Source organism: Galleria mellonella, unplaced genomic scaffold (genome assembly GCF_026898425.1).
Source record: "Galleria mellonella isolate WM207_F2 unplaced genomic scaffold, CSIRO_AGI_GalMel_v1 utg312, whole genome shotgun sequence".
NCBI lineage: Eukaryota > Metazoa > Arthropoda > Insecta > Lepidoptera > Pyralidae > Galleria > Galleria mellonella.
The window spans coordinates 10,369,433-10,392,086 of NW_026442074.1; the positions used below are offsets into that span (position 1 = coordinate 10,369,433).

Here is a 22,654-nt window from a genome sequence, read left to right on the forward strand (position 1 = left end):
GAATACAGTATCTCTTAGCTTGAAAACTAGATACATGGCATGAATGTGTGACATTTGATCATATTCATTGCGATGCGGATGACAGTACAGGGAATTCACTCGATTAAGTTCCGATCAAAGGCGAACACAATTTTGCCCAATTTAACCTTTAAAAGACACAAGTCTACACGTTCACCGCAAAAAAGACGCCGTTTGTCGTATCTCCTCACTTTCAAAGCACTTCCCTTGATAATTAATAAGGAGTTACCATTCCATTAAATGGAAAAACTCAAACCTTCGCTAAAAAATCAGTTATTAATGCATTTTTGTATGGTAAATAGACAATAATCCCTTGTTTTCTTATTATTTTACCGTGGTCAATACGTGACAACGTTACGTTGATTTTCAGGTACGTGGCATCTTTTAATGGTGATGCAAAAAGAGATTGTATGGAGTGCTTGATTAAAATCTATATTGAGGGCGACGAATACGAATACTTGACGGGTCATGTTGTTAATGGTAAGAACATTGGTGTAGATATATAAAAACAAAAGTGAAGACTTGAAAGTGCTCGTAAACGTGTTTATTTGAATAAATATGATTAGAATTGAGATGTAAATTTTGACTTTAAACTGAAAGAAAGCATGAACGTGAGAAAATTATAAAAAGCCTGATTTTGGGTAATTATTATAAGTGATATTTTTTATGCAATTTATTACAACGTATCCTACAGCAATGGAAAGCGTGCTAACTACCCACCTTATTGAAAGTGGTAACTATTGTCTTTAGACATACATACCATAGAATGAACTGTGATTCTCATGCATTGCTATTCCTGAGCGCTATGGTATTATATCAGTGTATTCTGTGATTTCATTGCCATGCCCTATTTTTCCGCCCCGTGTGGTCCTGGCATAGAATAGGCCACCTTTTGCTTTCCCTTGGGGGCTTAAGAGGCGACTAAGGAGGGCGAGATATGGGCAGCAGCGTCCCTCTTATAACATCTTTAAAGCCCAACTGCAATTGCCAATCCGCCTGCCAAGCGTGGCAACTACTGGCGAAACCTCCCTAGGAGGAGGCTTACGTTCAGTAGTGGACAGTTAAAGACTGATATGATGATAATCCCATTTTTCCGATCAAAATACAGCACAGTTACTTCATGGCGATAATGCGAATAGAACAGAGCTAACTAATTTGACGGCTGCTGTACAAAGTCTCCCCCTGGTAGACTACTGATGAAAATAAAGTTATACGCATCCATTTTAAAAGAATGTTCTAGTTTTTTTATGCAACTTAGAATGACAAACAAGATGACGGCTCACTTCATTGTATTTTTTATTCATTCATGAGCACTTCATTGTTTTTATTTCTGAAATCCACGCGTACGAACTAAATAGCAAAAAGCTAGAACATAATAAATTTGACCTGACATATATTTTTTTTTTAATGAAAATAATAATATTTACAATATTTTTCACCAGGCAGCAACCTCTACCCGGCTACCGGGTATCTAGTTCTCGTATGGGAGACGCTTACTACGATGATAGATATGCCTGATGATAAATCTGTTGTCTTCGAGGATGTTCGTTTTAAGAGAGCAACTCCTATCCCTAAGAATGGACATTTAAATTTTTTCATTGCAATACATAAAAATAGTGGTAATTTTGAGGTAAGATTTATTTTGTACTAGGGCAACACTGATAAATATACTCCACATGATGTAACATTAAAGGTATCATACGCTGCCTAGTTTTATAACTTGGAAGAAATGTAAGTAAGCTCTTGGTAAAAAATATTGTTGAAACTTATTACAATATTGTACACCGCTCTACCCGCTGACATTGATGCTCCTTTCCATTTACAGTTTGCTGGAAGAGAACTCTTTTACAGTTAAGCTCGCTGCATATTTACTTACCTCTGTCATATTTTTATGTATTATCAATGTGTACAATAAGGTACAAAATAAATAAGACTTCTGCAATCACAGTGCTTAGTAATTTCATAATCGAATTATTGTCGAAAAAGGAAAGGAAAAATGTTGTATTTGAAATATTGTGTTACATATTTTCATCCAAAATACTACAAAATCTAAAAACAAGTTTCTCTCTCTCTCTCTCTCCCTATATATATATATATATATATATATATATATATATATATATATATATATATATATATATATATATATCATGGCATTTTCTATAATGACCTGTGATCATGTGTTTTTCAAGTTCATACGTGAAAATTACCACTCATTCATTCATTCATTCATATATATATATATATATATATATATATATATATATATATATATATATATATTGAAAACAACGGAAGCTCTAATTTATTCTAGATTGTTGAAAGTGGGATGTCTATTGTAACTGGACGGATTTATCCAAAGAAAAACGTTGGACGAGATTATCGTGTATTGCCTACACCAACTGAAGTTTCTGGGCCTAACGTCAAACATATACTTAGTAAAGATTTCTACAAGGAAATGAATCTTAGAGGATATCAGTACAGGTAACGCATTTTTCGATCGACACTGTAAAAACCAAAAATCTAATTAAACGGTTCTACGGTGGATAATAGACAAAAGTTTATTTTAAACTTTCGCGTTGTTTACACATATTTTAAATACACAATTTGGGACTTAACGTCGACGTTTCGACGTGGATTGCACCACGTCGTAGTCACGACAGGACAATAAAATAATTGTCAATAAAAAAGCAGGCATCTAAATACTATTTATCTGCAAAGGTTGTTTCATCGCGTTAAGTCTCAATTGTGTATTTAAAATAATAGCCAGAAGTTCAAATTTACTTAGAGTCAACTATGCATATTCGAATCAAATTATGTTTATAATGAGATTATGTATAGTTGTATTTGTTATTATTGTAGATTTGTTTATCTACCGGAGGGAGACTTTGTACAAAAGTCGATTGCTTCGACACCTCTGTCTCATTCATGTTTCTACCGTGAAGCAATTGTGTTTGCATGGCTGTGTTTCGGTTTAAAGGGTGGGGTATGGCGTGAAATTACTGGGTATAGCGGAATAACACCTGAGTCCACAGAAATGACAACGCATGGGGGGTATCATGAACGAAACAGAAAACAAAAGAAAACAACATGTCTATAGGCGACGGTTACCATTTTCCATCACGTGGGTCGTCAGCTTGTTTGCCATCCTGAGTTGTATAAAAAAAATTTTTTCATCAGGTTGCAGTTTAAATTGAATACGCAAAGTATTTGTTGTTGGATATATAATTTAACTACGAAACACTACATTATTTTTTAAACCTCATCTTTTCTATAGAGGCTTATTCCGTGGAGTATTAGGCTGCAATATTGAAGGCACCCGTGGTCGCATTGCCTGGGTCTATAACTGGGTTACATTCTTGGACTGCATGCTGCAACTCAAGATCATTGAGAACGACACACGTAATCTCTTCGTACCGACCAGGATAGCAAAATTGTCTATTGATACTAATATGCATAACAATTTTGCGTCCAAAATGAACACAGACAAAATGCAATCCTATGAGGTTCGAGTGTACCCTGCTGTAAATGTTATCAGGTAAATTAATTGAAGTATGCAGTTTCATATTAAAAAAAAGGAGTGATATCAATTAAGGGACAGAATATTTTCTAGTATATTTTATTAATTACTATATAAATTAAATATTTTAGATCTGGAGGTGTAGAAATTCGGGGTCTACATGCGACACCAAGTTCTAAGAGAATACCATTGGGTCTACCTGTATTAGAGAAATACGAATTTGTCTCTAACTATGGAAGAGACAAGATGAAGGTAGTCATTTAATAAACAATATATGGTGACCATTATAAATAAATTTAATTGTGGGTTTATTATTTGTTTAACCTATGTTTATATCAATATATTTTTTATTTAGCTTCAAGACTGTCTCCGTGCTAATATTCAATTGATTCTTGAAAATGTACAAACATATAGAGTTAAGGCAATTGAATTGATTGATGAAGAATACGGAAAACATGATTTGCACCCTATAGCGGAAGAAATTTCCAAAATCCTTAGTGACATACCGTTAGTGCAAGCAGAATTGTTTCTGGTATGTGATAAAGCAATTAAAGCGCCACTGTCTATAATTGTAGAAAACAAACCACTTCATGCATATTCTAATGCAGTGTTATTCGTTGGAGCTAATCTACTAAAAAGACATAATGTAAGTCCATTTATTCATCTATATATTATTAAAGTAAGGGAACGTGTGGAGTCTAAAATAAAATGTATAATTTTAAAGCTAATAAGCAATCAAATTATTTATTTGACGAGGTAACAAATTTTAATATTATAGGCCCTTTACATATAACAGAGTAACAATTATAGCAAGGACCGTCATTCTTTTATTGTATAATTTATTTTATGCGCACTGGCTCTGGAAATATGTACTTCTCTCTCAAAAAGTATACAATTATAATATGTGTCATTATTATGTAAGTCTATTAGGTTTCTTATTATAAAACTCTGTTTTTCATTAAATTTCTAAAATTATCATCATGTTAATACGAGTACATCATAGTGTACTTGAAATATCAAGTTGTTTTATTACAAATACATCTAATCTGTCATTATTTCAGCATTCATTATCGATTTTGAAAAATATTACTTACTCAGCTCCTTACCTTAAGCAAGTTTTTTATTACTATTTTATTCTACTTTGCAGGTATTAACTCAAGCGGTAGCTACTCTTCGCGACAAATGCTTTATTATAAGCCGAGAGCAAATACGTCCAGATCCCAATGAATACTCAGATGTATATGATATTATTACAATCCAAGATATTGGATCGGAATATATTGTCCTTTTGAGAAAATGTATAAGTCCTCCGTCAGTTGAGTTCATCAAAATAGAAACTGCAGATGAAAACTTTCATTGGATTGAAATAGTTAAAAATAAAATTAATACAGCTCAAAATGTTGTGTTGTATACACAAAATGAAAGTATTAATGGACTTTTAGGACTTGTAAATTGTCTGAGGAGAGAACCGGGTGGAGAAACTGTTAGTGGTTTACTAATATCCGATCCAGCAGCGCCTGAGTTCAATCATGATTTAATGTTTTATAAAAAACAATTACAAAAAGGTTTAGCGATCAACGTTTACCAGGATGTAAGTAATAAATATGCGGAACTGTAATTCAGGGATTTGCGTAAATTACAAGTACTAATATATATTAATAAATTACTAATTTAAATGTATGGTAACATTTTAACCATATTCAAAAAACGATGGTGTTCTAATATCGGTTGTATTTTTTGTTTATTGCCTCTTAACTCCATCATTTATAAACCTATTCGATAAGTTATTTTTTTGTGTGATTTTGTTTTAATTCTTAAATCAACATAACTAGTTTTGGCACAATTGAATTCGGTTCTTTTTATAGAACACAATCTTAAATTATTTATCTAGTACAGTACCATATTAATCATCATTAATGGTATTCTTTTATGACAATTATATTTACAGGGACAATGGGGCACCTACCGTCACTTGCTCCTAGGCAATCTAGATAGAGTTAGCGCGCACCACGCCTTTGTTAATGCTTTGACTGTTGGAGATCTATCTTCACTAAGTTGGATCGAAGGTCCAATCAGAAAGGACATGATTTATAAAGATCGTACTCCTGTACTTGTACATGTAAGTATACAAACATAAAATAACTTATTATTAATTTGCAACAATATATATATATAGATTATAAAATACATCAGATCAACATCAATTTAATTTCTATTAATTAAATATGTGGCCAACTGCATTAAATGACTAAATCAAAATAATGGAATGTAAAATAATAACTAGTACTGCCGAATATAAACTTGTTTGCTGTCCTAACAAAAGTTAAATATGAATATTGGTGGTCGTAATAGTAGAAGAAAATGCAGAAAAAGATGGATAGACTGTATAAAAGATGTCATAGCTAGACAAGGGAATAATGTGATTACTGCAAAATGGAGATTATGGAAAAGGAAATAATTACGTCAATTCTAAACAGAAAGAGAAAGAATAATAAGATGATGATTGAGATGACGTTATTTTTAACGTCCTACATCACCTCCAATCACTATTCTTTCACATTTTATTTACTGTCAATATTAATTGAGGAAATTTGTAATCCAATAGTTGATTTCTTTTAAGGTGTATTACGCAGCTTTGAATTTTCGTGATATCATGACAGCAACAGGCCGCGTGACAGCAGACGCTTTTGCTACTGGCAGGCTTGAGCAAGAGTGTGTGCAGGGCTTGGAAATTGTTGGACGTACACAAAAGTTTGTTTTACATAAATTCATGTTTATTTTCGGATTATTTTTTTAATACAAGGTAAAATTGAAGTCATTATCCCATACTAACTTAACAACTGGACGCGTCATGGTCATTTTTTTTTATTATCAATTCATATTCTCTTGAGGAAATAATTGAATTTTAGTTGCAAAATACTGCCTGATAATGATTTAAATTTCACTCTGCATATATACATTTAATCAAAAACATAAAATGTAACAAAATGCCAAGTCTCACAACACAGTTCTTAAACTACAAAAAATTGTGAGATCTCATGTAAAACCAAGTCAGTTGTTTTAGTTAGTATCTATGGAAGCACAAACTCAACAACTTTGTTACGATGCGACTCATGACACTTTGTATACGGCACGGTAAAAATAAATTCATCAAGGCGCACGGCAGTGCAATTTATCTTTACGCCAAGTTCTTGTAGGGTGGATAAAGATAGCAGAATACTAAACCCTTTATCCTCATATATATCTCTTACTTGCTTTCATAACTTGTCACATAAATAGATACCGTATTACTGAGCTCTGAAGGTAAGAATGGTCTGCGCTATTCTGATATCATTTGGAAGGTCCAAAGTCTAGCAGCTTGAATTCTAAATTAAAGGATTTGGTATAGGGATTGGAGTTGTGGATGGGTATGGATATGTTAGCAGTGTATCATTTTCTATATAAATATTATTGCTAATAAATATATTGCAAGCATTTTTTTTCAAATAGTGGTTCCCGAGTCATGTGTATGGTGAAAAAGTTTGGCATAGCCAACATCGCAGAAGCTAAAGATTGGTTTACCTGGTGCATTCCGGATGAGTGGAGCTTTGAGGAAGCGGCAACCGTACCGGTTACCTATACAACCGCCTACTATGCAATGGTCAGTATTATAACATTGTTATTTTTTTTTTATTAAGCGTCATATGATCACACCAATCCTTTGGTACATCAAGCTAGTATACCCTGCGTTATGAGCAAATAGAAAAAGAACATTTGAGGAAACGACCGGACCCGAGTTATTACAGTTTTCTAAATTCTCTCGATCGGAAGTTTAATCCGGGATCTACAGCAATGTGCCTACCTTTGCATCTTGATGTCATCAGACTTATTTGCCAACCAAAAAATTATTACCCATCCACAACTCCCATCCCAACACCAAATCCTTCAAAAAGAAGAAGTTTTCCACTTTGGTTGTACTTTTTTACGTTTGCTACCTATCAATTAATTATAAACTGGATTGAAAAATTCTTTTTTATCTGAAAAGATATACTTACATTTTTTTTTCTATGGGTGATAATGGAATGGTAACACTGCCCGCGCTATCAGTATACACCGGCGGGGCACCAGTGGCATGATAGGTGAAAATGAAAGCAAGTCAGTTGGCCCACCATGATGAATTTGAGAAGAATTAACCATGATGGTTTCCATGGGGGAACTGCGTGGAGGTCAACCTGAGAGGGTGCATTGCTAGTAATGGGGCTATTAGACATCATTACTAACAAGCCCTTTCTCTGGATTCTCTTATGGAATCAATCTGTACCTTTCCTTTAAGTATAGGGGATATTTAAAGATTGATTACATAGAGGTCAATTTGTATTGTTTTTTTTTTTTTGTATAATACAACATTAAATTATTTTTTAAATTCTGATTCCATTAGGTAATAGTGGGGCATATGCAACGTGGTGAATCCATCCTCATACATGCGGGCTCAGGCGGAGTTGGACAGGCCGCTATCAATTTAGCGTTGTTTTATGGCTTGGAAGTGTTCACCACAGTCGGGACACCGGAAAAAAGGGCGTTTATCAAGAAAATGTTTCCACAAATCAAAGGTTATTGCCTCATCACCTTAACATACACCTTATAATCATCATATATCATACCAGCCTTCAAATGTTCACTGCTGAGTATAAGCCTCCCCCTTGGGAGGGTTTTGCCAGTAGTTTCCACGCTTTGCAAGCGGATTGGCAACCGCAGTTAGGCTTTGGAGATGTTTTAACAGGGACGCAGCTTCCTCCCTCCCTAAGTCCTCCCTAACTCTCCTCTTACGACACCCACAGGAAAGGAAGGGGTGGTCTATTCTATGCCGGGACCATACGGATTTTTTTTATACAACTTAGAATGGCAAACAAGCTGATGGCTCACCTGATGGAAAGTGGTAACCATTGCCTATAGACATGAGCAGTACCATGGACATAACAGAGTATACTGTTTCGCTCATGATACCCCCCATGCGTTACCATTCCTGAGGACTCAGGTGTTATTCCTCTGTACCCAATAAATTCACGCCATATCCCACCCTTCAAACCGAAACATAGCCATGCAAACACAACTGCTTCACGGTTGAAACACGAATGGGATAGAGGTACCCAAGCAATCGACTTTTGTACAAAGTCTCCCTCTGGTAATATACCTTGATATTTTTTAATAATCCTACTATAATATTATTGTAAATACAAAAGTTAATGAATATTTAGGATTTGTTCCTGCTTCTTGCAAAAACTACTAAACGGATTTGCATGAAATTTGGTATACGGGTGGATTTTATCTTGATACTCGTATATAGCATACTTTATATACTAATATATGTGAGAGAAACTATGAAAAATAACTAGTAATAATAATAGTACAGTTTTTAACGAAAGATATGCTCTTGAGAAAGGACTGTATATTTTATGAAATAATAAAACGGTCGCTGCTAGTGGTAGAGAAAAATATAATAATGAATCATGACATTGTCAGATATCAAAAAACAAAATAAAAATATAAAATTTAAAAATATTCTCTAAAAAGGTGCGTTCTGCACATGCTCCCCTCTTAAACAGATGGGAACAACCCTTTTACAGGTCTACGAATTACGCTTGCCTGGGTATCGATGTCCACGACCCGTGTCACGCCGTCCCTGCACGGGTACAAAGTCGTAACTAGGCCTTTAGGCTAAGTACCTCTTGATAACGTTCCGTCCACGACTATGACGACGTCTCCAACTGAAATTTGTGGCACTTGTCCTACAAATCTTCGTGGTGATAGTGTGGGCAAATACTCTGTAATCCAACGCTTCCAAAAGTGATCAGCCATTCGCAGTGCTCTTCTCCAACCAGATCTACTGCACATGTCACTGTCGGTTAAGTTGGCTGGAATAGGACGACCTGAGGAGTAGCCTAATATAAAATGAGATGGTGTGAGGGCTTCAGGATATTGTGGATCACATGCGACGTGCGTTAGGGGCCGTGAGTTTACCAATGCTTCTGCCTCGCAAAGTAGGGTGGTGAATACTTCATCGGTGGGCGATCTTGTATTGTTGCCTAAAGTTACTTTTAATGCTGTCTTTACAGACTTCACAAGCCTTTCCCATGATCCTCCCATGAAAGGAGCTGATGGAGGGATGAATTTCCATTTGATCATTTCACCCGCAGCAAACTCGGACATCGCTTCTGAATACAAGGCTCGAAGCTCTCTATTCGCGCCCACAAAACTGGTTCCATTATCAGAATGGATTTCTGAAGGTGTGCCGTGGCGAGCTATAAATCGTCTTAAAGCCATTATTGCTGCATCTGATGAAAGCGAGTGGACGATCTCAAGATGGATTGCGCGAATGGTCAAGCACGTAAATAAGGCCACATAACGTTTCTCTCTTCTTCGACCAACTGCTACTGTTACAGGACCGAAATAATCTAGTCCCACAAACGAAAAAGGTCTACAATGGTGGGCAAGTCTGGCCTTTGGAAGGTTGCCCATAGGTGGTTGGAAAGTAATAGATCTACGAACCTTACAAAACTGACAGTTATATGCGACTGACCTCACGGTGCTCCTAAGGTTTATTATCCAATATATTTGCCGCAATTCGTTCACGACCATTTCTGTGTTAGCATGAGCCGCCTTGCGATGGTAGTGTAATACAAGTAACCGAACAGCAGGATTCTTTCCATCGAGTAATATTGGATGCTTCATATCTTCTTGTATTCCAGAGACAGCTACAATGCGTGTTGATAGACGTAAAACGGAATGTTTATCAATAATAGCTGGCAGTTTCGATAACCTACTACGGTGTGACACGGGTAAACCGTTTTGAATACATTTGATCTCTTGTGAGAAAGAATCTAATTGACTTTTACGTAGCACATGAATTTCTGCCAAATGTAAGTCTTCCGCGGTAAGTGTGCTACGTATTGTATTGCGTTGTCGATCAACGTTTGAGTTGGATGGCGGACGAAAAGAAAAAATGCGGCCTTCTACTTTATGAATAAGTTCTATATTCAGGCCTTTTTTTCTTAATGAAGTAAGACGTAACAATGATAAGTAACGATGAGCATATGCTGTGGCACGAATTAAACGATTCCACGAACTAAAACGTTGTGCGTCTGCTGAAATTGGCTTATTCGACTCAATTTCGTTAATGAGATGTATGTGAGTCTCGGGTGTATTAGTATGGATGGTTTGATTATGGGAAACAGCAGGTTCCTTAGGCCAATCAGAAGTTAGAAGAAATTCAGGTCCTTTTATCCAGCGTGAGTCTGAAGTTAAAGGGCCTCGGCTTAAACGTGTTGAATCATCGGCAACATTATAAGCGGTTGGAACCCAGTGCCACTCACTAACATCTGAAAGTTCTATTATCTCACCTACTCTATGAGCTACAAATGTCTTGTATGATCGTGCATCATTACGAAGCCAACCCAAAACGTTCATCGAATCGCACCAAAATGTGCGCTTAAGTGGTTTAAATTTGACTGCTTCTACGATGGTTGTAGCTAGACGTGCGGCTATTAATGCAGCTTGCAACTCTAATCTAGGAATACTAGATGGTTTTAAAGGCGCTACACGTGACTTGCTACAGATCAATGCAAGTTGTACGTCTCCATTAGGATAAACGAAGCGCCAATATGCCACCGCTGCGTAAGCCTGAGCGCTGGCATCGGCAAAGACGTGCAACTCTATTTGATTTGGTTTCAACCTATGAAAGTTATAACAGCGCGGTATTTTTATCTCGGCGATAATAATTAATTCTTGAAACCATTCCTTCCAGGCTATGGCTTCAGAAGGAGGGAGCTCCGTGTCCCAATCCAAATTCATACGCCAAACGTTTTGAAATAAAATACGACCGCGAATAACAACTGGAGCGAGGATTCCTAATGGATCGAAGACTCGCATAATTAAAGACAATATAATACGTTTAGTAAGCGAACTAGGCAAAGTTTCTTGATTACTTTTAATAGAAGTGTTAAAGCCTATAAGGTCGCTAGATGGGTGCCAGTATAATCCTAGAGCGCGGATGCATGGTGTAGACGACGGAAAATTCGCTAAGTTTAGGTTAATATTAGATACCGATTCTGATAAAAGATGATTTGGCAACAGACGGAGCGCTTTAGGGTCATTGGATACCCATCCACGCATCTCTAAGCCTGCGCGCGCATGAATGTTGACAATATCTGCCGCCAACTGAGCTGCTTCATCACTAGAATCTACTGAACCGATATAATCATCCATGTAAGTATCGTATATAATACCATGAACCGCGTCGGGATATTGATCTTTAAACTCTAGAGCATTTTTATTTTTCATATATATAGCTGTAAAGGGGCTAGAAACTGCTCCGAAGATCATTGATGACATTCTATAGGTTTCTATAGGATCAGTAGGGCTGTCGCGCCAGAGAAAGCTTTGAGCATCTCTATCCTGTTCGATAATTTTGAACCTAGGGAACATTTCCTTAATGTCTGCAGTCATAGCTACTTTACCCTCTCTAAAACGAAGTAAAATGTCGATTAGAGATTGCAGTAAATCTGGACCCGTAAGTAGAAGTGAATTTAAGCTAACACCTTTGATTTTTGCGGCAGCATCGTGTACTACTCGTAGTTTTGCCGGTTTATTGGGGTTTATTATGCCAAAATGAGGTAAAAACCAACATACAGAATTAGAAGAAGGTTCATTTTGACATTTCTCGGCATAATCTTTAGTAACGAGATCGCGAATATTTTGTTTATAACGCTCAGCATAAGTAGGATCACTGATCATTTTCTTTTCAAGACTTAAAAAACGCGATAAAGCAAGAGGATAGCTGTTAGGAATGACAGGATTATTAGATTTCCATAATAAACCGACTTCGAATCTACCGCACGGAAGACGATTAGCTGTACGTTCTAAAATTTCAATAGCGCGTTCATCATCTGCACTACGCGGTTCTTTCTTAGTAATTCCTATCGAATCCAACTTATAATAATTTTTTATAAGATTTTCCAATAAATCTGTCTTGTTAAAATCTGTTTCATTACACTGAACATGATTCACTAAATCAACTGGACTAGTTTTACTACTACTAAAACCGAATAAAACCCAACCAAGAGCAGTGTTAATTGCAGCTGGTTGCGTTCTCGTACCTTTCAGTATGGATTGCGGTATGGTAAGATGCCAGTTATCGATACCGATCACAATTTTTGGTTGTGCATTCTCATAACATAAATAGGAAGCCAAATCGGAAAGGTAAGAAAATTTACTAATATCTTGGGGACAGACAGACTGTTTAGCTAATTGTAAATCTTTTATAGAACGAGCCTGCTTGACTTGATACGTCTTATCAACATGACAACCTCTAATATTAAAATCTACATACTCTATTTCTGTATGTTTTGATAACCCGCCGACACATTTTAAAAGAGTTTTGACAGTAGGTCCTCGGGCTCCAATTTTTGCAGCGAGCTCCGAGTCTATAAAAGTAGCGGTTGACCCATCATCTAACAAAGCGTAAGTATTCACACTACCACGTGGGCCAGAGATTTCAACAGCTATAATTTTTAAGAAAGGTTGACATGGATGTTGAACATTGCATAATGGAAGTGAGTTACTAGCATGAGCTATAAAATCAGTCGTTTGTTTGCATGATGATTCATCAGAACCTTCAAGTTCTCCAGATTGAGGAGTGGAAGATGATTCACCATGTTCAACCTCACTTTCAACCACATGAGCAATATGTAATAGTTTATGGTGTCTAGAATTGCATTTTTTATTGTTGCAGATTTCCTTAGAAATATTACAACTTTTATAATTATGTGAACCTTTTCTAAGACACTTATGACAAAGTTTTTTCTCATTAACAAATTTCCATCTGTCATCAACTGACAATGTCTTAAAATTATTACAATGAGATAAGCTATGATCGTCATTACAAAAATAGCATATCTTTTTATTGTGAGATGTTACACTAGATGATTGTTCATGAGTTTCAGATTGAAAAATGTATGGAACAATGGACGTGGATGGTTTGTTAATTGCAACCGAACGAATTTTGTTGCTTCGATTATAATAAATAGGTTCATTGAGGAGACCAAACTTGAGCTGTAGATCCACCTCTTGAGTGAGGAAGGAGGCTAAGAGCTCGAGTTTAGTTACCGCTTGATGGAAATGAGACGCTGCAAAGTCAGCCCAACGTGTCCGTAATAGAGGTGTGAGTTTACTAAGAATAGATTGAAAAAGTTCTGGTGATTCTAAATAACATCGTTGTTCTAAAAGTTTCATTACTTCTACTGAATTACGAACTCGACAAGCGAACTTATGAAGGTCACTACAATCGATATTGACCTTTGGCAGGGAACGCATCATTGCCACTTCTTGTAAAACAATTAGTTCAGGCCTACCAAACCTTGTTGCTAATGCTTGTATTACCTGAGTAGGGTCTTGAGCGGAGACTAACAGTACTGCTACAGCATCATGTGCCTCTCCCCGCAGCGCCATATTGATACGCGTTAGGTTGTCCGAGTCAGAATATCTTGATTTCGTGTTGTCATATACACGTTTGAAGGTTAACCAATCTAAAGGCTTGCCATCAAAAAAAGGTAGACGACCATCTCCAAATTTTATGTTGTGTTGACTTTCTTTTAAAAGTGATGTAATTGCTTCTGCTAACAAAGCTATATCACTTGGAGTTTTATTAATAGTTGAGGAAACCGGTTTGATTTTAGTCGCACTAGAACTGGCCCTCGCCGGGCTTGTGCAAACTTCGAAATTATTAGCCACATTAGATTCTTTTAGAATAGGCCGAAGATATTGAGTATCTGTGGTAGGCACAGGGTCGAAGCTATTGTTCGGTATTTGTAAATGTGCCGCTAATGCCGCAGAACAATTGCTATTAGTAGTGGGTTTACTACAGGACGTATTAATTTTAATGTTCTGCGGTTGCTCATTTACTTCCACTGAGGGTATAGCCTCTAGATATGTGTCTAACCATTTTCGTACCTCTCTGTTAGAGATGTGACTTGAACGACTACTACGAGTACGTATACTACCTCTCTCCTCCAAGGCGGCGATACGTGCTTGTTTTTGTAGTTCTAAAGCGGCGCGCTCTTGTTCCAATACCACACGCTCGCGCTCTTTGGCACGCTCCAATGCAGCGCGCTCCAGCATCGCAATTTTTTTAGCATAATCCGCTTCTATTTGTAAGGTACGACTCCTTACAGTAGTTGAAGACCCTGAAACAGAACTAGCGGCGCCGCTGGGAATTCCAACGGACTGCTGAGCGCCAGCAGTTGGTGTGGAGCTGGTAGGGCTTCCGTGTTGAACGGTAGAAAATTGGCCTTGCTCCATACTTGCTGCGTTCGCTTTTTTAACTGATCGCGTCTCTACCATCATGGTTCTTTTATTAGCGAGAGGACCAATATTTTAACGAAAGATATGCTCTTGAGAAAGGACTGTATATTTTATGAAATAATAAAACGGTCGCTGCTAGTGGTAGAGAAAAATATAATAATGAATCATGACATTGTCAGATATCAAAAAACAAAATAAAAATATAAAATTTAAAAATATTCTCTAAAAAGGTGCGTTCTGCACAACAGTAATAGGAATAAATAATATTAACTCTCTTTTTTCTCATTCTTCCTTCTTCTTTTGTACCCAGATAAAGTCATTAACTAGATATTATTGGATTAATATATTTAATTCTGTAAATAGACAGTCACATTGGAAACTCTCGAGATACGTCGTTCGAAGACATGGTCCGCAGAGAAACCAATGGCAAAGGTGTGGATATGGTTCTCAATTCTCTATCAGACGATAAACTTCAGGTGAGATTAATTCTACGTTCTTTGTATTACTAGCTTACTGCCCCGGTTTCGCACAGGTATACTAATAAAGAAAATCAGACCGAATATTCCATTTTTTAACTCATATTAGTAAAAACTAAAAGTATAACAAACATAAAATTTCATACAATAATTTCTTCATACAATGATTTAACATTTGTATATTGTGTCCCAGGCATCCGTTAGATGTCTCTCCTATCGTGGCCGGTTCCTCGAAATTGGCAAGTACGACATGAGCAACAATACATATATTGACATCGCTCACAAGGAGATTTCTTTTCATGGCGTCAGTTTGGACTATGTGTTTAGACAGTCCACCGAAACTGTTAAGGTAAATATGTAATTAACTGTACCCTTCTTAAGCATTAAGTGCGCTTTGAAACATTATTTTTACTTTTAATTCATTATCGTGTTTGAAATTATATTTTATTATCATAGTTATTTCGTCTGACAAAATCACAGTTGTGATTTTCGCTCACAGTGACCAAATATCACACATGCTACTACTTTACTATTAAGAGTGAAGTATGAATAATGATTTCTATCTGCGTTATCCAAACGTAGGGGGGACAGGGTTTGTTAGTAGTGAAATCTAAAAATATACCCTAACAATTCGACCTCCACGTGGAAACCTCCCTGAAAAACATCGTGGTTGATTTTTGATGAATTCATCACGATGGGCCAACTGACTTGCCTTTTCATTTCACCTATCATCCCTCACTGACGCATCATCATCCCGATAGCATTCCATTTTCATCCATTAAAAAAACACAGTCCATAATTATTCACGATTAAATTCGAATGCAACGACACTTTTCATTTAGTGCTAATTTATAGTGGTTTTTAGGAACGTAGAAGATGTAACAAGTAACTTGTGAAATAGCATATGTTGATAGAAATATATTCAATGACTATGAATGATTAATCAATTTTTATATAAGTTTCTGGTCCGTAAGAATGAGCTGTAAGATTAATCAATCAGATCGAATATCCAACACCGTTCAAACGTTTTTTTTTATTTTTAAATAAAATTAATATGAAAGATAGTTATTCGTGAATTTCACTATGTAGGGCAGGAGTTACTAATCAGTCGATCGTTATCGACTTGTCGATCGCGATTATTAGTCCAGTCGATCGAAGCAAGGCTAAAAATATAATATTTTGCTAATGTAACGGAAGATGCACAGACGTAATGCTCACACTAATATAAATAAGTAGTTACTAAGAATAATTTTCAGTTTTATGTTTTTCCTTTTAATAAAATAAAAAGTACTACAATACTATACAATTGTGTACTGAAATATGTTGTGATTTCAAAAAGTATGTATTTGGTAGATCAAACAGTATTTCGTCAGTAAACAGTAGATCTTGCGTTTAGTGAAATCATCCCTGATGTAGACTATTTACAAAACATTTTGGTATGCCTTTAGAATTTAAATCACTGTTTTTACACAGCATTGTGTACTTTTTCTAAGTTCTATATTACAATGTATGCTTTTTGTCTATTTTGGGCAGATATTGCAAGAAATTATATTATTGGGTATACAAACTGGTGCTGTTCGGCCACTAACTTATTGCACATTTGAAAAGGATGAAATGGAGACTGCCTTCCGTTATATGGCATCTGGAAAACATATTGGCAAGGTAGGAATATACAAATATTTTCGGTTTCAATTATGAAACTATTTCATTATACAATATTTAAAAACATTGGATTTGGCAATAAAAATAATCTTTATAAAAGAATATATATATATATATTTATACAAAGTTCGTTAGAAGAGTTCGTTATTTAGAGATAAGGTCGCCATCATTGCATCTTTTTATACATATTTTATATAATTGTATATTTCCTTGAAGGAACCAATGATGTTTTTATTTATTCATTAAAACCTCTAATCTCAAGTAAATAAGATAGTAAATCTCTTTTAGAATTTTCTTTATTGTCGCAAATTGTTAATTGGTTTGGATAGTCCAATTATTTATTAATATTTGCTTTTTTAATGACGAATATTTAAAAGAAACTGGCCATTTTCTATATTATTTTTCTCTCTTCCTCTTATATATGTTTTACTGATATAAAACTGAGATGACATGAATTGCAGAAAGCATTCAGAATATCTGATGGTATACGATTCCTATAGCTTATGTACACGCAATTCCAAGATGAACATTCGTGTGTTGTCAACCCTGAAATATTTTCTCACCCCTCTCACTCTCAAAGAACTTCTTTAATATCTTAATTATTACCGTAATTATAAACTTTAATATTAACCAATACATGTTCCGTGTATGTACCAGGTAATGATTAAAATTCGGGATGAAGAACATAACAAATATGCGAAACCAACGCATGTACCTATCGAAGCAATTCCAAGGTATGTATATTAGGTATTGTAATGAGCGCTACTTTTAGTTCATTATCATTTATTGTAATTATTTTTCATTATCGTTGCTATTTCACATTTGAGAATCTGTGATTTTTACTCACGGTGATTTAATATCACATTTGACACTATTTTCTAATGTGTTTTATGTGTTTCTTTTCGCTCTTGCACGGCTTCGAATCAGTCATTGTTAAGGGGCCGATTGTGGGGGCCAGAATACCGTAACACAGGATATCCTAGTACGGATTCTGTCACGGAATAAAGTGCCATTGTGATAGAAATAAATATTAGAATTAATGGGGTTTTGAATTTGAAATCCTAATATATGTAGATAGAGTTGATTTTTACTTTTATGTATTACTAACGACTTTAATTTCACCGCGTATGCGTATATTTTAACAGATACATATGCCACGAAGAATATGTGTACATAATAGTTGGTGGTTTGGGAGGGTTTGGGCTAGAGTTGGCTGACTGGTGCATCCTGAGGGGTGCAAGGAAGATTGTTCTAGTTTCTCGAAATGGAATCACCAACGGTTACCAATCTTACAGAGTAAGGTAAATTATTACAATTATTTTCAGATAGAAACATTATTTCACCGTCGTTTGATTTTATTTATATTGTTTTATGAGGAAAAAATAAAGCATACATTATTTTTATTCGAAAAAAAAAACTAATTCTTCTCTAATTCATAGTAATGTAAGTTACATGTTACTTATACCGTGTGATCCCAAGATATCCTTATATCCTTCTTTTTGAAGTCGGTTAAAAATATTTTCAAGTTTAGAAGTTGGTGTACTGTAACATGTAACTTCGTCATGTTATCATATCTGCCATTAACTGTCCACTGCTGAACATAGGTCTCTCCAAGAAGTGGGGTTTTGCTAGTAGTTGCCACGCTTGGCAGGCGGGTTTGCAACCGCAGTTAGGCTTTTGAGATGTTTTATGTGTTCTTATGACACCCATGGGAAAGAAACGGGTCATTCTATATCGAGACCACACGGCATATATATATATATATATATATATATATATATATATATATATATATATATATATATATATATATTATAATGGAGCTTATAGTCAAATGATGGGCAGCAACGTTCCTCTTAAAACAACCCACCTGCCAAGCGTGGCAACTACTGGCAACAGTAAGTGGAAACTTACTGTTTTGCAAGAAAACCATAGTGCAAACTTAACTAATACTTTACGAGTTTTTTATTGACAGAACTTGGACATCGTATGGAGTTAATATCCAAATATCTACCCACGATGTCACAACGGAATCTGGCTGTGAAGAAATGTTGAAGATGGCCAGCGCGATGGGTCCTGTTGAGGCGATCTTCAACCTCGCCGTAGTTCTCAAGGATTCCATATTCCAGAATCAAACCGCTGAGACGTTCAAAACGTCATTTGGACCGAAAGCTCTGGCTACGATGCATTTGGATAAACTTTCAAGAATTCTATGTCCAAAATTGAAGTAAGTTATATTAAAAAACTGTATGTCGTAACTTTACCTGCATAAGTATTCTCTGTGTGAAAGAGTAGCAATCGTCCATCGATCGTTCCAAACTTTTACATTTAATAATCATCATCATATCAACCTTCAACTGTCCACTGCTGAACATAAGCCTCCCCCTTGGGGAGGGTTTGCCAGTAGTTGCCACGCTTAGCAGGCCAATTGGCAACGGCAGTTAAGCATTGCAGATGTTTTAAGAGGGACGCTGCTGCCCATCCCTCGGCCTCTCCTAGTCGCCTCTTACGACACCCATGGGAAAGGAAAGGGTGGCCTATTCTATGGCAGGACCAAATGGCGTAATATTTTTTTTTATACCACTGAATTGGCAAACAAGCATACGGCCCACCTGATGGTAAGTGGTTACCATAGCCTATGAACACCTGCAATACCAGAGATATTACGTGTGCGTTGCCGACCCTGAAGAAACCTCTTTACCCCCCTTTTGTTAAATTAGGTTTATTGTCGACAGAGAATATTTTATAGTCAATATACAAAAATGACAATAAGTTATGTTACGTACGTACATAACATATGTTCACCTCAATTAAGAAATTCTTAGGTTGCTCTTTGGAGTTATTTTAAGTGGATGCCATTAATTTTTCCACAGAAATTTTGTAGTATTCTCATCAGTATCTTGTGGTCGTGGTAACGCTGGACAGACCAACTACGGTCTATCAAACTCTGTGATGGAGAGGATCTGCGAGATACGGAAGAAGCAAGGATTACCTGCCCTGGCTGTGCAGTGGGGAGCAGTTGGCGATGTGAGTGTTAATAGACAATTTTAATATGAGTTCTGTTAATTTTTTTAAATTTCTTGAATTTTCTATACATTATGAATATGATAACAAAAATCGACTATTAAAAATAATAACATTAAGAGCCAATAAAACGTAAAATTTAGGTCCTTTTTGATGCTGTTTAGAACTTTTAATAGAAGAAAGAAAATAACAGATTCAATCCAACAGTCTTCCCTGGAAACTATTATGATCTTGTACTATCAGCTTGTTTGCCAGTTTAAGTTGTACAAAAAAATCCTGGTGAATTTTCCACGATGAACCAACTGATCTACCTTCATCAGAGCGAGACTTTGTACAAAAGTTGCTTGGGCACCTCTATCACATTCGTGTTTCTACCGTGAAGCAGTTCTGTTTGCATGGCTGTGTTTTGGTTTCATATCCCACATATGGCAGTGAATTTACTCGGTACAAAAGAATAATACCCGAGTCCTCAGAAATGGCAACACATGGGAGGTATCAGGGGTGAAACAGTACACTCTGTTATCTCCATGGTACGACTCATGTCTATAGGCGACGGTTACCACTTTCCATCAGGTGGGCTGTCAGCTTCTTGGCCATTCTACGTTAAATCATCATAAAAAAATCATCTATCGTCACTCACTAGTACTCTACCAGCGACACCTATACCACAGGCGGAGTTATAATTTGATTTGAAAAAATACTAACAGCAAATTGCTCTGCAGGTTGGTCTAGTAGCCGAGGTGCGAGACGAGGATGTCCAACGGGACATTGGGGGAACACTGTTGCAAAAAATATCATCCTGTTTGTTAACTCTAGACAAGTTTTTAAAACAAGAAGCACCAATCGTTTCCTCGATTGTCGTAGCTGAGAAAACCGCTAATAGTTTCGGCAGTGGAGTCATTGTGAACGCTGTTGCTGAGATTATGGGTATGAATTATGTTCTAGATATTTTAATATCGTTATATGTTTATAGATATATGATAAATTAAAGGTAAAAGTACCCGTAAACGGCGAGCGTATATGAAAAGATTGATGAATGTGGAGGAAGCGAAAGAGGTTTGTTTGAACCAAAGCTTATGGCGTTCCATTGATTCTATCTACCCTAATAGGAAGCAGGCGTGACATGTATATACGTATTTATGATAAATTTATAACTGTATAAATAATTTCGACAAACTTTTAATTTGACGAATTCGATATTGAAAAATTTTTTGTCGAGAGAAGTAATAATAATTTAATGCGAAAAATCATCTGCTTGTACATCTCGGTCCTACCTGTGTTATTGCCGGGACTAACATATTTGTTACTGTTTTTGTTTTTCACTTTGTCAGTCTGTATATCTAAGCACCAAATATAATATTGTAAATAAAAAAAAATGTCACGACCAATAAACACAGAGACGTTCATGAGCAAAAATGTCAGTTTCACTTTGTTTATTGACTGAGTACACAATTGTACTATTATTTTTTCACAGGTATTAAGGATCTGAAGATAGTATCACAACAATTATCTCTAGCTGAATTGGGTATGGACAGCATGACGGCTGTGGAGATCAAACAAACCCTCGAAAGAGAATTCGAAGTCTTCCTCACAGCTGAGGAGATCAGGAACCTAACCTTTGCTAAGTAGTGTTTCAGTAATTTGCCCTATTCAATTCACAATATCGACAGACATAAAATATGTTTAAACAAATCAAATATCATTATTTAGGACAAATATAAGTTTGACATTATTTGACTTTATACTTATATCAAATACCAAATCAAATTATTTTAAAAGATCTGGGGCTTAAAAATTCTGTTGTAACAGAATTGGTGCTGTAATACCCTCCAATGTAAATGTACCAGACAATTGACATTACGCTTTCAGTATAAAAAGGTTTCTGCAACTGAATTATTATAATAGGAAAAAGTTATTGCACACCAAATTCTAGCCATCTGAACTAAATAATACGAAACGCTCTCTTTAAACTCATTAAACATTATGTTTTAGATTATACGCACTAACAATACAATGCAATGATGTTGCATCGAAAACATCAATTACTTCTGACTCGGAAGTCTCGGCCAGTTTGAAGGTTTTGCTTAGAAACTTCGGAGAAGAAAAGTTTGCGAACGAACCAATTCTTCACATGCCAACTTTGGTCAGCAACGGAGATAAAGTAAGTTATCTAAAATTTCTTATTATTTATGACACTTAAAATTAAACTACATGGAATGAAAGAAGCTGCCAAGCTAGTTAATGGAAAATAGTAACCGTCTAGACATAACGTGGACATTACAGAATTCACGATAATGTTAACGGTACCTCTAGGGCTATAACATTTTTCTTATTATATGTATGTCCTTTAAAGTTATTTGTGAAAGGTATTAAGAATATTTTTTTTTTGCTCCTGTGGCCCCAGCATAGATTATGCCATCCCCTACTTTCCCGTGGGTGTCGTAAGAGGCAACTAACGAAGGGAGGGAGGACGAGGGATGGGCAGCAGCATCCCTCTTAAAACATCTCCAAAGTCTAACTGCGGTTCTCAATCCGCCTGCCAGACGTGGCAAGAACCAGCAAAACCCCCTTAAAGGGAGGCTTATTTGCAGCAGTTATAAACTGATATGACAATGATGAT

General features: G+C 36.0%; 1 protein-coding gene across 2 annotated transcripts in view; it reads left to right on the plus strand.

Moving 5' to 3' along the window:
* Window positions 1–22,654, plus strand: part of LOC113515168 (fatty acid synthase-like) — a 43,050-nt gene that overhangs the window by 15,044 nt on the left and 5,352 nt on the right. For both annotated transcript variants that reach the window (XM_052896021.1, XM_052896020.1), the window contains exons 18-38: window positions 389–498; window positions 1,461–1,648; window positions 2,333–2,502; window positions 3,296–3,556; window positions 3,670–3,790; window positions 3,894–4,184; window positions 4,686–5,129; window positions 5,487–5,657; window positions 6,159–6,289; window positions 7,028–7,178; window positions 7,956–8,127; window positions 15,236–15,348; window positions 15,542–15,697; window positions 16,882–17,010; window positions 17,668–17,744; window positions 18,156–18,311; window positions 18,986–19,237; window positions 19,884–20,037; window positions 20,757–20,961; window positions 21,509–21,659; window positions 22,027–22,195. In XM_052896021.1, the coding sequence (XP_052751981.1) occupies window positions 389–498; window positions 1,461–1,648; window positions 2,333–2,502; window positions 3,296–3,556; window positions 3,670–3,790; window positions 3,894–4,184; window positions 4,686–5,129; window positions 5,487–5,657; window positions 6,159–6,289; window positions 7,028–7,178; window positions 7,956–8,127; window positions 15,236–15,348; window positions 15,542–15,697; window positions 16,882–17,010; window positions 17,668–17,744; window positions 18,156–18,311; window positions 18,986–19,237; window positions 19,884–20,037; window positions 20,757–20,961; window positions 21,509–21,659; window positions 22,027–22,195 (3,772 nt within the window). The remainder of the gene's footprint in view (window positions 1–388; window positions 499–1,460; window positions 1,649–2,332; window positions 2,503–3,295; window positions 3,557–3,669; window positions 3,791–3,893; window positions 4,185–4,685; window positions 5,130–5,486; window positions 5,658–6,158; window positions 6,290–7,027; window positions 7,179–7,955; window positions 8,128–15,235; window positions 15,349–15,541; window positions 15,698–16,881; window positions 17,011–17,667; window positions 17,745–18,155; window positions 18,312–18,985; window positions 19,238–19,883; window positions 20,038–20,756; window positions 20,962–21,508; window positions 21,660–22,026; window positions 22,196–22,654) is intronic.